Genomic DNA, 12,973 nt, shown 5'->3' with positions numbered 1-12,973 from the left:
TGATAGTTGCAGTCGTGAGTGCGCAAGCGCCGTGTAATCACTTTGAGAAAAGTAAATAAATATGAGATTCACATGAAAAAAATTAATTTTTTAATAGTGAACCAAACTATTTTTCAAAGCGATTGCATGATACTTACACATTCCATGAATGTATATAGGATTACTCAACGAAAAATAGTGGTTAATAATTTAAATAATCCACTATAGAATATCTTTGACAATGAATACAAATATAACTATAGATTTATGATTGGCCTACAGTTAAGGTCGTTGCAAGTTTTGTCCAACATCATATTTTGCCCTAAATTAAAAAGAGTTTTTCTATTTACAAGTCGGTATATAAAACATATTATCAATATCAGTTGCATGATATAATTTGATTTAAAAGAAGAAAAAAATTTAAATTTAAATATTAAAATCGTATAAATTATGGGGATAGCATATTTTATGCATTAGCTTGCAAATAAATAAATAAACTCAATTAAAAAGGAGTCAAGTATTTATGTAATGTATTTGACATCGAAAAAACAAAAACTTTGGATGATAGTATTGGGCTCTGCTGGGCCGCTGGGCTAGAATGGGTTTGAGAATTGGAAACCTGAAGCCCGGCTCAGCTTTTCATCTATAATTATCAAATAACAAAAGCTCACCTAAAGGCTTAAACCCTAACCCAGACCCTCCCCTTCCTTCCTCTTCTCACTCCTTTTTCTTCTCCGCCTCCTCTTCTCGCACAAACGCAGGCAGAAACAGAGGTATGAAATTGGCACCTCTCTTTTGTTTGCCAAACCTTAGGCTCTCCCGCCCCTTCTCTTCCTCTTCATATCCCTTATGCATTTGCTTTGATGAATATGTGCAGGGGGTATTTGGCTTATTTACGTATTATATTATGCAAGATTTTTTCCAAGCTCGAGTTGGGTTGTGTTCCGTTTCTGCATGTAGCTAGTTTGAGTGAACAAGGAGCTGACTTTTTGTGTGTTGGGGTTTTTCAGGAAGTTGAAGAATGATTCTGTTGTTTGAAACTCCGGCGGGTTTCGCGCTCTTCAAGGTTTTGGATGAAAAGAAGCTCAACAAAGTTGAGGTATATATATACATTCAAACTTCTTATGCGCGCTTTGATTGGTTGCTGAGAAAAGTGGAGGAAAATTTTGTCCAATGTTTGGATTTACGACTTATATTTGGTTTTCAAATAATGGAACGTTTACCTCGAGAGAACAAGTCTTTTTCTTTTCTATCGGGCTAAGTTCATTACTTTATTATTTGAGGCTGACTTATATAATTGTGATGCAGGACCTGTGGAAGGAGTTTTCCAGTGCTGAGACAGCTAGACAGGTAATATCTCTCTGCCTATTTCTTGTTTTCTCTGTTGATTAAAAAGAATCGTCCATACTTCCCTTAAAAATGATCCTTTGGCGTGAAAATAATACCCATTATAAACTTTTGTTTAAATTGGGCATCTTGATTTCATATTCGTAATCTATCTTAGTGATGAATCTCTTTTTTGGTTTTGGTCATTAAACTTTAGGTGGTGAAGCTGAAAGCATTTTCCAAGTTTGAGAATACGGCAGAAGCTTTGGAAGCAGCGACCCTATTGATTGATAGCAAACCCAGCAAGGGATTGCGGAAGTTCTTGCGTGCACACTGCAGTGGTGAAACATTGGCTGTGGCTGATTCAAAGCTTGGGAACATCATTAAGGACAAACTGGTATGTTGGGAACTTGCTGATGATAGGCTAACGTGTAATAGAATTTAGTTTTTGTTTTAGATTTTTTTTTTAAAGTCAGAGTGATTATTGTATTGCAGAAAATAGAATGCGTCCACAGCCAGGCTGTTATGGAGTTGATGAGAGGTGTAAGACATCAGATGACCGAGCTCATATCTGGCCTCGGTGTTCAAGATTTTGCACCAATGAGTTTGGGTTTATCTCATAGCTTATCTAGATACAAGCTGAAGTTCAGTGCTGATAAGGTGTGTTTCTTTATTTGTTTAATAAGTGGTCTTTAAAGACAACAATAAAGAATGTGAACTTCTTTGAATGTATAGTTTATTATGGTTGAGTTAAAAATTTGGTTCTTCTTAAAGTTGGGTGTACAAATTTTTGGTGAACCGACTGTGTACCTGTTGTCTATTTACAGCTTGAAACCTTACTTATAGTTTGTGAACTTGTGACTTAGTTGATTTATTTCTTTAATGTTAATTCTTGAGAAAATGGGTTAGAGCTATCTATGATAATGACAATTTCAATTTCAGTCTGTACTAGTTTCAATTGAGCGGCAACAACCTAGATTTGTCATGAGAGGGGGCTCCAATTGTAACTTGACTACTTCCTTTGGAATATAAGCCTAGATGTGGCTTTATATTTCCTTGAGTTGTTTAAAATTGTATCAGAGTCATTCTCCAGCCACACTACTTGAGTGAGAGAAGTTGCTGTGGTTCATAATGATTCCCAGGCACTTGAATTGTAACTTGAGTAGTATGGGTGTAAAAACCCAAATGTGGCTTGGCCTTTCATAGGGTCGTTACAGTGCCATGTTTCTAAGATAAATTTCCATCCCTTAATGGCCGGTGAGAATCAGCATTTTCTTGAATAACTGATGGGAATAGCTATTTTCTTGAATAGGTGGTAACTTAAATTTTGCAGGTATGTTGTATTTTTAACTCATTTATATATTGCTTGTTTTCTAGGTGGATACGATGATCATTCAGGCCATTGGGTTGCTTGATGACCTTGATAAAGAGCTGAATACATATGCAATGAGGGTTCGAGAATGGTATGGTTGGCATTTTCCTGAGTTGACTAAGATTGTCGCGGATAACATCCATTATGCCAAGACAGTGAAGCTCATGGGTGACCGGGTTAATGCTGCAAAGCTTGATTTTTCTGAGGTGGAATTGCTTACTTTCTTTTTGAAGTATATAAAGATGTTCCTATGGTTTGTCCCTTTTGTACCACTTAACCTAGTAGAAGTCTGAATCCAAGTCCAATCCATTTCTTTTTTTTTTTTTTTTTTTAAATTCAATCCCATCCCAAAAGCTGAACATATTGGTAAGGGGATTCTGATGAGCAATCATACAGTCAAAGAGTTACTTTAGAGCATATAGTATCACAGTTTAACAAACAGAGCTCACTATTAAAATTCTTATATAACTGTGAAAAAACATGATATCGTGGGCAATAATTGCAATATGTTTTTATTCTGATAAAGAATGAAGATGATGCTTACCTATAAAAAAATAATGAAGATTATACTCTTAGAAGTTTCTTTTGTTTTGATTCCTCGAAATATTGCAGATATGTCATGTGTACTTGGGCTTTTGCCCATCTTTATGATCAATAAAATCTAATTTACCGATATATATATATATATATATTGCAGATATTGTCAGATGAGGTTGAGACAGAATTAAAGGAAGCTGCTATGATATCAATGGGAACTGAAATTAGTGACCTTGATTTGGTTAATATCAAAGAACTCTGTGACCAGGTTCTCTCTCTTTCCGAGTACAGAGCTCAGCTCTATGAATATTTAAAAAACAGGATGAACATGATCGCACCAAATTTGACTGTCCTTGTTGGGGAGCTTGTTGGTGCTCGCCTCATTGCCCATGGGGGCAGTTTACTGAATCTTTCAAAGCAGCCTGGTAGCACGATTCAGATTCTTGGTGCTGAAAAGGCTCTCTTCAGAGCATTGAAAACTAAGCATGCTACTCCCAAATATGGGCTTATCTACCATGCCTCATTGGTTGGTCAGGCACCACCAAAGTTTAAGGGGAAGATTTCTCGGTCACTTGCTGCGAAAACTGCATTAGCAATTAGATATGATGCGCTTGGAGATAGTCAAGATAATTCCTTGGGCCTGGAGAACCGAGCAAAGGTACTCACTCCACACAAATTTGTCTGGCACTTGCATGATCTTTTTATTGAAACATTTTCTTTAATTGACAGGTTGAGGCACGTTTAAGGAATCTTGAAGGTAGAGAATTGGGTCGCTTTTCTGGGTCAGCTAAAGGCAAACCTAAGATAGAAGTCTATGACAAGGATCGAAAGAAGGGAGCTGGGGGATTGATAACTGCTGCCAAGGTCTAAAATTATTTTTTAGCATATGATACATAGATTTTGCCCCTTGTTGTCTGGTGTTCATTAGCTCTTCTGTTTTTTTTTTTTTTTTTAATGTAGACATATAATCCTTCTGCGGATTCTGTTCTCGGGCAAATGGCAAATACCGCTGCTGACAATGGTGAGGTCCCAAAGAAGAGGAAAGCAGAGGAGCCTACTCCGACTGAGGAAGCAGTTGAGGCTCCTGCTACTAGTAAGAAGGAGAAGAAGAAAAAGGAAAAGAAAGAGAAGAAGAAAGTTGATGAGGCAGAAACGGCCGTGCCAATTGATGGGAATGAGCATGCCGAAGAAGAAGAGGCGGGGACAAAAGAAAAGAAGAAGAAGAAGAAGAAGAAGAAACATTCGGATGTGGATGCTGTGGCACAGAACGGGGATGAGAATGTTGATTCCATTGACAAGAAGGAGGAGAAGAAGAAGAAGAAAAGAAAACATGCTGAACAAGAAGAATCAGCTGAATTGCCAAGCAAGACTAAAAAGAAAAAGAAGAAAAGCGAGGATTGAATAGGTCTGGATGGCAACCAAACAATTTTGGTTAAAATTAGGTGGAAAATCGGTACTTTTATCTGTAAAATAACATTTTCATTGCTTTTTCCTGTTTCTATTGTTGGGTATTTAAGTTTTTTGTAGTGCATTCTCTAACATCTGTGGACATGAATGCACGAAGTTGATTTGGGAGAGGATGACAGAATTAATATTTGGCGATATTACTTGAATGAATCGATAATGGTTTCTGGTTTATTTCTCTCTGTCCATTTCCTATTAACAAAAAATGGTTTCGTGTCCTTCACAAGAATTCTGCACCCACTGTAGTTAGACTTCATTCCTGACTAATCCAATATAAATAGAGCCTTGCAAACCTGTAATTTTCCATCTTATCACAATGTAATTTCTCTTTCTTTTCTTTTCTTTTCTTTTCTTTTTGCTTGGTAATTAGCTCATGCACTACTTGGTATGACTTTACCCAAAAAGAAAAATGAATTTCCATCCCTACTCTCTCTTATTGGTTATTGGAACGAGTTTTGACTTGGAATTAGTTTTGGCTGTGAAAGGTTTGAAAATTGTGTAATTTGTAAATCGCCAATTATATGTGAACACTACCGTGAATTAGGAGAAAATTGGTAACCCAACAAAATAATAATAATAATTCGTAAGAAAATCTTTCCCAACAAATTTAGATAAATGGTTAGAAATAAACAGGTAATTAAAAAAAATTCAGTGAAGTTCATCATCATTTTCTAAACTTGATTTATTCATTATTTTAAAAAGAGTGTGCGAGATTTATATATTCTAAAACTGTATATAACATTTCTTATAGATAAATTATTTTTAACATCTTTTACAATAAATTATATGAATTATTATTTTTTCGAAACCATTTCATTTCAATTGTACTAAAATTAGTATGCAACACAATACATCGTGGCTTTTTAGAGTATTGATATTGGCTTCATCAAAAGCTTAGCTAAATATAAAATATGATGAATTTCATCAAAAGATATGCATTGGATTAGTCAAAAAGATAAATGTAAAATTTTGAACTACAGTAAATGTATAAGTTTCTTCAAATTTGAAGGGCTACTGTTCACTCATCAAATCTATTTTGTATTCACTTTTAATCTTCAATAGTTTTTTTTATTCACATTTAATCTACAACTGTCTTGTAATAATAATGTAAGAATTAAATTAAATTATTAATTAACATATGATTAATGTAATTATAAAATATGAAAAATAAAATAAAATATTATTATTAAAAAAATAATATTATATTATTATTTTGTAAAAGCTAATTCAATGTAAAATTATAGATAAAAAAATTTTAAATATATAAAAAATATATACTTTTTATCAAAATTTAAAAATAAATTTAATAATGCTAGTGCTCTTAATACGTTATTAGTAGATGAAGTCCCTGAAATCTGCTGGATTTTGTCTTTATCTGTTTGGTGCTTCAAGAATTGAGAATTATTATAGAATATAAAACGTTTTTACAATTTTTTTTTAGGCCAATACTTTACTCATTTCGAACACCTTCTACTAATTTTGTGTTTGTACAAATAATCTATACATAAGTTATTATTTATTTTTATATTATTTATTTATTAATTTTTTATAAAGTGTAGAGTATTTTTTATAAAATATGAGAGCGGTTTTTGTTAGGTATTAATAATGAATAGTAATTGATAATAATTATTTTTTTAATTTATTTTTTAAAATTTGAAGTAGATTTATTTTTTTAAACAGAGGAAAAAGAAAAAGAAAAATAAAAATAGCTCAATTTTCGCCCGTCTATCAAGGAACTGATCCACGATTCCATGCCGTATGTGAGAAGAGAAGAGAAGAGAAGAGAAGAGGAGAGAGAGAGAGAGAGAGAGAGGGAGAATACAGGAGGGTTTGACTTTTCTGAAATAGGACGATCTCTGCTACTCTTTTTATTCCTCTTCTTGTCTGGGGTGATAGAAAAGACTGCACAAGATACCAAAACTAAACAGACTCGGGGATCACTGTTTGTATAACTAAGATTTGATCACTGTAAGTCTCTCTCTATTCCACTCTTAGCTAATCTTTGATGCCCCAACAACTCATTTCCCTTTCATATATCACTTTTAATGCTCTCTGTCGCGCTTTTTTTTGGATGCCCAGATCAACTCTTGGCTCCAAATGAATCGTGGAGGCTCCGAACCTTTGAAATTTGAATTTAAAGTGATTGTATTTGTCTTTCTTGTATGTTCGAATGATTTGATTTCCTTTTAGTCATACGCCTTTATTTTATCATAGATATGCTTCTTTATGCGCAAATGATATCGATCAATCGAAGTTCTTATCACGCGATGTTTTTGGATCGTATTGTAAGATATAGAGTTGATTTTAAGTCGTTGACTCTTGAAGTTACGTATGTAGGTCAATTGGTAGTTTTTAGTGATGATTCAGTATAACTGAAGGTCTCATGTATGTGTATGTGTGTAGAACATGTTGAGCAATGAGGCTTAGATTAAAGAAATGGGGTGTCTAATCAGTCGAGAAGTCTCATCTGGTATAATATCTGAGGTGAAGGAGGAGGAGAATCTGAATGTTCAGTCTAATAGGAAGGTGGATGATGTCTCAGCTAGGAAAGTAGATACGAATGTTGTTGAGGCTCATAATGGTGGGATAAAGGAGGGGGAGAAGGATGGTGGTGAAGGGGGTCAGCGGCCACCGGGGGAGAGAAGGTCTAGGGCGAACCTGAGGCAAAGTAATCTACCAAAGCATTCACGACGAGAGCAGCTTGTAGCTGGGTGGCCACCCTGGCTCACAGATGTGTGTGGGGCAGCACTCACTGGGTTGATTCCACGGAGGGCAGACTCTTTTGAGAAGATTGACAAGGTGGGTACCACCGTACCATTTATTTTTTGGAAAAAGCTTTAATTTGGTGTATTTTTTATTGCTTGTCTCAAATGATGTAGGCATGGAAATTCTGCACTTAATAGCAATATGATGCTTCTTTTGTTTGTAATGGGAGAAATGTGATAATGACCCATGTCATTTGAGATGCATTCATCTAGAGATTTTTGCATCAATTACTTATCACAAATAATGTGGCAATGACAGGCTCGAAATCAATGCACAATGTTACCTGTATGTATGAAAATGAAGGGTAAACATGATAATTACATCATTTGAGATGGGCAATCCATGATGTATAGGGTTAATTTTTTTTTTGATAAGTAAAAGATAATTGTATTAATATGAATAGGTATAGGGTTAATGATGGTTTATAATATTCATGCTTTTGATTTTTCCCCTCCTTGGAACTTCTTCTGGTGTTAGATTGGGCAGGGAACATATAGTAACGTGTACAAAGCTAGAGATATATTGACGGGTAAACTTGTTGCGCTGAAAAAGGTTCGTTTTGATAATTTGGAACCTGAGAGTGTGAGATTTATGGCTAGAGAGATACTCATTTTGCGGCGTTTGGATCATCCCAATGTTGTCAAGTTAGAGGGTTTGGCTACATCAAGGATGCACTGTAGTTTGTACCTGGTCTTTCAGTACATGGAGCATGATTTAGCTGGCCTTGCTGCTAGTCCGGGAATTAGATTTACAGAGGCTCAGGTTTGCCCATGTTTTCCTTGATATATGAAGTTAATGAGCATATTTTATAACGTCATAACTCATAATACTAAAATAAATGTTCCTGTTGTTATTGCAGGTCAAATGTTACATGCATCAATTACTATCTGGACTTGAGCACTGTCACAACCATGGAGTGCTTCACCGTGACATTAAAGGATCAAATCTTCTTATTGACAATAGTGGAATACTAAAGATTGCTGACTTTGGGTTGGCTTCTACCTTTGATCCAAACCAAAAACGCACCATGACTAGTCGGGTGGTCACTCTTTGGTATCGACCTCCTGAACTCCTTCTTGGGGCTACTGATTATGGAGTGGGCATAGACCTTTGGAGTGCAGGTTGCATTTTAGCTGAGTTATTGGCTGGAAAACCAATTATGCCAGGCCGTACAGAGGTCACTACTTACTCTCTCATCTCTCTTTGTTTCATTTGCAGTATCGTAGGTCAATTCTCTACTTCAGTTTTGCTAAACTCTCCTTGTGTTTGTTATGTTATGTTCTCTATATTCTCCACAGAAAATGGTCAACTAAAGGCAATGCAACATGCTTTTCTTTTCTTATCTTTTTCTCTTCTTGGATACATATAATTGTAGGAAGCCTACAAATGTCGTATGAATTGAGGTTCTGTTTATGGCTTGAGCACCTCTTTTTAATAAAATAAAAATAACAATTGGTTTTGTTATTGTTTGCTGTAAAGTTTACAGCCCTGGTCTTCTCTTCTTGAGAAACTGAACATATAAGAAATTGGATATGATTGTGGTTATGTTCTTAGGTGACATTGCATTAACAAGCCTTTTGTTTAGTATCAGGACCATATTCCTATTTTGGATGATTTGAACATGATGAATAGGTGAGATTTTGCATCTCACTAGTTGGTTTTTACAGTTTAATTATTGATCAATTTTCTTAAGATATGGCACAACTTAAATTATATCTGTGGATTTAAGCATATCTCTTATCCTTCCCTTCTTTTTGTTGGTTGCTAAGTAAAGGTAAGAATATTGTTACGTGGCATATCATGGATAGGTTTTGGCATTCCCTGTCATTTACTGCATATTGGATTTAAACATGTAATGATTTAGAGAATCTGATATCTTAACTGCTCACTTAGGTAGAGCAACTGCATAAGATATACAAGCTATGTGGCTCACCTTCTGATGAATACTTCAAAAAAGCAAAATTGCCTAATGCAACCTTATTCAGGCCCCGAGAACCTTACAAACGATGCATTAAAGAGACATTTAAAGATTTCCCTCCATCATCATTGCCCCTTATTGATACTCTTCTTGCAATTGATCCAGCAGAAAGGCTGACGGCCACTGCTGCATTAAGAAGTGAGGTGAGTCTTGACATATTTATGATCAATTTTTCCAATTAACATGCATGATTCTATCCTACTTTGTTTATCTCTTGATTGTCATGCTTTTGCTTCTTGATAAGTACCGTCTTTTGCTTTTTGATAAGTACTGTCTTTATTTCTCTGAGCTTTGACAATTTGATTGACTTTGTTTATTCTAGGTGCTTGCTTTGCTTAATAGTTTATGAAACTAAGTGCTGTAATCCTTTAAACAAGTCACTTACGGGCTGCTAATGTAGCAGTTTGGTCACTAAAAGTTGTTATTGCTTAACAATGCTAATTGATTTGTTGGTTCATTGCAGTTTTGAGAATTATGAATATGTTAAAGGTCAAATTCTTCTTCTTTTCCTCTTAGCTATACTATTTCCCTTGTGACACAGACTTTTGAGTGCTTGATCATTGATCTGGGAGTCTGGTAATCTGGGTTTTGGATTTGGATTTCTCTCTGTGGAAACTCAAACTATCAGTTTTGCTGACTGTATTTTCATTTATGCAACTCAACTTAACTCTACTCAACTCTACCAAGCCATAACCAATTCAGCCTAATTAGGTCAAAACCTGTACCTCTATATGTGACATTTACCTTGAAGTTGATATTGTCACCATAAAAAAGGATCTGCTTTTGAGAAAGTTAGCCTACTGATGATTGTTCTTCAAATCTTGGATGTAGTTTTTGGGCTAAACTATCTTGTTCTATATTATTCACCTTTTGCTCTCTTTTGGTATATTCCCGGTCGTAAAAAGATATCCCTAGCAGTACTGTGACTGGGAGTGCCAGTGTTGCTTGTGGTATAAAACTCGGGTCTTTCTCGCGCCAATGGTAATCAAAATCTCAATGTAATTCTAGGTCAATGTTATTCACCTAGAATTTTAAATGAAAATGAAGTCACTGTGTAATAAAGAGCCTTAAAATGGCAGATAAAGAACCCCCTGAAGTCACTGTGTAAAATGATAGGCATCACAAGGCTGATATCAAGCTATGATGATATTAATTCTTTCACTTATAAAAAAAAAATGATATTACTCAGAAAAAAAAAAGTTGTGATGATATTGAAATTCTAAACATTGATCATGTGTGCATGTTACATGCTTAATTTATTTACTTATATATTTTCGTTGAATTTGTAACTTGTCTGATATCTTTCTGAACTTAAGCCTTTGTACTCCCAATTTTCTTCTTCTCCCAACTTTTTGGCAGTTCTTCACTACAGAACCTTATGCATGCGAACCGTCTAGCCTCCCAAAATATCCTCCAAGCAAGGAAATAGATGCTAAACGACGGGATGATGAAGCTCGGAGGTGTGGATGCTTTACACCCTGTTTTGTGCTACTAAGTTTTGGTTCTTTATGACAATTCATTTGGATACTGTGCATAGTTCTAAAGGTCTGAATGATATCAACCTTTGGGGTCATGTCCTTGGTAGGGGCTATCTTGATTTAGTATTTATCTTTGGTTCTTTGGTTAATAATGGTAAAGGGGTTAAGCAGCCAGAGCTTTTTTCTTGACTTACTCATCTTCCAATTTTGCTTCTGTTCTCCCTTTTAAAAACCTGCACTTTCTCTATCTATCCCCAACGAACGTTAGTAACTTGTTTTAAAATTTGGAATTGCTCTTCATCTTGGTATGTCAAATGTGTAATTCCATGTTTATAATGTATATTTCTATGATTATGCTAGGTTAAGCCCTCACTGCCATATGATTTGGAGTCAATGGGCATTGGGGGTCAATTTGGTGATTTTGTTGCACTTAGTCTCCATTTCTGAATTTTTTATATCTTTTATTTTTTCACGTGTTGATTCTTCATCAGTTTACGAAATACTCCATGTCAAAGTTTTTCTTATTGTTGGTGTTAATGGTTTGCATGGACATGCCTTGTATCCATTTCTAGATCCTAACATGTAACTAGGTGTTCTCCACAAATACTTCCTGTGTATTTCGGCTTTGCCTATTTACTTGATAAAACAAAATCTTATTTTACCTATAAAAAAAATGTCTTCTTACATGCAAGTATGAACTGTGAAGAATATTAATTGTATGTCTGTGCAGGTTAAGAGCTGCCGGTAAAGTCCAGGCTGAGGGTGTAAAGAAAACACGCACCCGTGATCGTGCTGTTAGGGCATTTCCAGCTCCAGAAGCTAACGCTGAGCTTCAATCTAATCTTGATGTATGTTTAATAATTTTCTCCTGTTAACCAACTTTTAAAATACTGCATAAGAATCGGTTCAAATGGTAGTAACCTCTATTAGTACCCTTTATTTGATAACCAGATACGTAGGAATTATAAGATTAGTACCCTTTCTGTGTCCCTCCCACTTTTCTTACTGCCATTTAGGTCTTGTAGTTGACTCAATAGTCAATATTCTTGCGTCACTGATTTTTTAAAGTTGTCCACTCATTTTATTTGGAAAAAAAATTTGGCAATCTATGATTTAAATATTGTGCCCTTCATTACAAGAATAAACGGCAGTGAGAGACTCCTGATAATATGTTTCGCTTTTTTTTTTTTTCTAGGCTAGTGCTAATATTTGGTCAACTTGTTTGTTTGCAACCAATTGCCATTTATTACTTTTGAATTATTGTCATTGCTAATAAATAGCTGCTCTAAATGAGATGAGAAGAAACTTAAATTGTGTTCCACATGCCGTGGCGACTCAGAACATAATTGAAGGTCTTTCCCAACTTTAATGACCAAGAAGTCTAGTTGAAATGCATCTCTAACCCTCTTCCCTCCTGTATGGGAGCGATCAAAGTATCTTCTTATTTAGCAGATTCAGTGATGGTTTATTATTGTATACCGTCCATTTTGCTAGAATATCAGGCACTAAAAAGGGCAGTAAATGCAAATTGACCATATGGATCTCGTGAACTTTTTCATTGAACAGACAACAAGATTAAAGTTTGTTCCCTTTCAAGTGAGCTTGAGTTTGGTTTTTAGCCACTTCCATTTATTTGATAAAGCAGCTTAGGCTCCTTTTTCACCATCTGATCTTTTGTGTATGGAACATCTACAGGCATACAATTTGCATATCAATCTGACCAAAATTTGAAGCCACTGCCGAGCTGATTTAGGTTTGAGTTTGTGTTTCTTGACTGTTTGTTGGCTTTCTTCTGAAACAGAGAAGGCGTCTTATTACCCATGCAAATGCAAAGAGCAAGAGTGAGAAGTTTCCTCCACCACACCAGGATGGACAACTTGGCTTTCCCTTGGGTGCTTCTCAGCATATCGATCCTGCAATTGTTCCACGAGATGTCCCTTTTAGTTCAACCACATTCACTTATTCAAAAGAGCCATTCCAAACTTGGTCAGGTCCGATTGGTGATGCTGGTGGCATTCACGCTCCAAGGCGGAAAAAGCATGCCGCAGGTGATGCAAGAGAAACATCAAAATC

General features: G+C 35.4%; 2 protein-coding genes across 2 annotated transcripts; both read left to right on the top strand.

The window, feature by feature from the left end:
• The first annotated feature begins 653 nt into the window (after positions 1–653).
• Positions 654–4,852, top strand: LOC118343775 (probable nucleolar protein 5-2). The gene is made up of 9 exons (XM_035686904.1): positions 654–752; positions 990–1,078; positions 1,288–1,329; positions 1,523–1,702; positions 1,801–1,965; positions 2,683–2,883; positions 3,375–3,872; positions 3,944–4,078; positions 4,175–4,852. Exons 2-9 carry the CDS (start codon positions 1,001–1,003, stop codon positions 4,613–4,615), a joined length of 1,740 nt encoding a protein of 579 aa, XP_035542797.1. The 5' UTR covers positions 654–752; positions 990–1,000; the 3' UTR covers positions 4,616–4,852.
• Positions 4,853–7,114: 2,262 nt separating this feature from the next.
• Positions 7,115–12,948, top strand: LOC118345048 (probable serine/threonine-protein kinase At1g54610; the record flags this gene model as incomplete). The annotated part of the gene is made up of 8 exons (XM_035686905.1): positions 7,115–7,477; positions 7,922–8,206; positions 8,304–8,621; positions 9,338–9,565; positions 11,261–11,315; positions 11,392–11,482; positions 11,631–11,748; positions 12,702–12,948. Coding segments are annotated over exons 1-8 (1,705 nt in total), but the record flags the coding sequence as incomplete, so codon positions are not given.
• Between the last annotated feature and the right edge of the window lie 25 nt (positions 12,949–12,973).

This window comes from Juglans regia, unplaced genomic scaffold (assembly GCF_001411555.2).
Source record: "Juglans regia cultivar Chandler unplaced genomic scaffold, Walnut 2.0 Scaffold_128, whole genome shotgun sequence".
Classification (NCBI taxonomy): Eukaryota; Viridiplantae; Streptophyta; class Magnoliopsida; order Fagales; family Juglandaceae; genus Juglans; species Juglans regia.
This window is presented reverse-complemented; position numbering and strand designations above follow the sequence as displayed.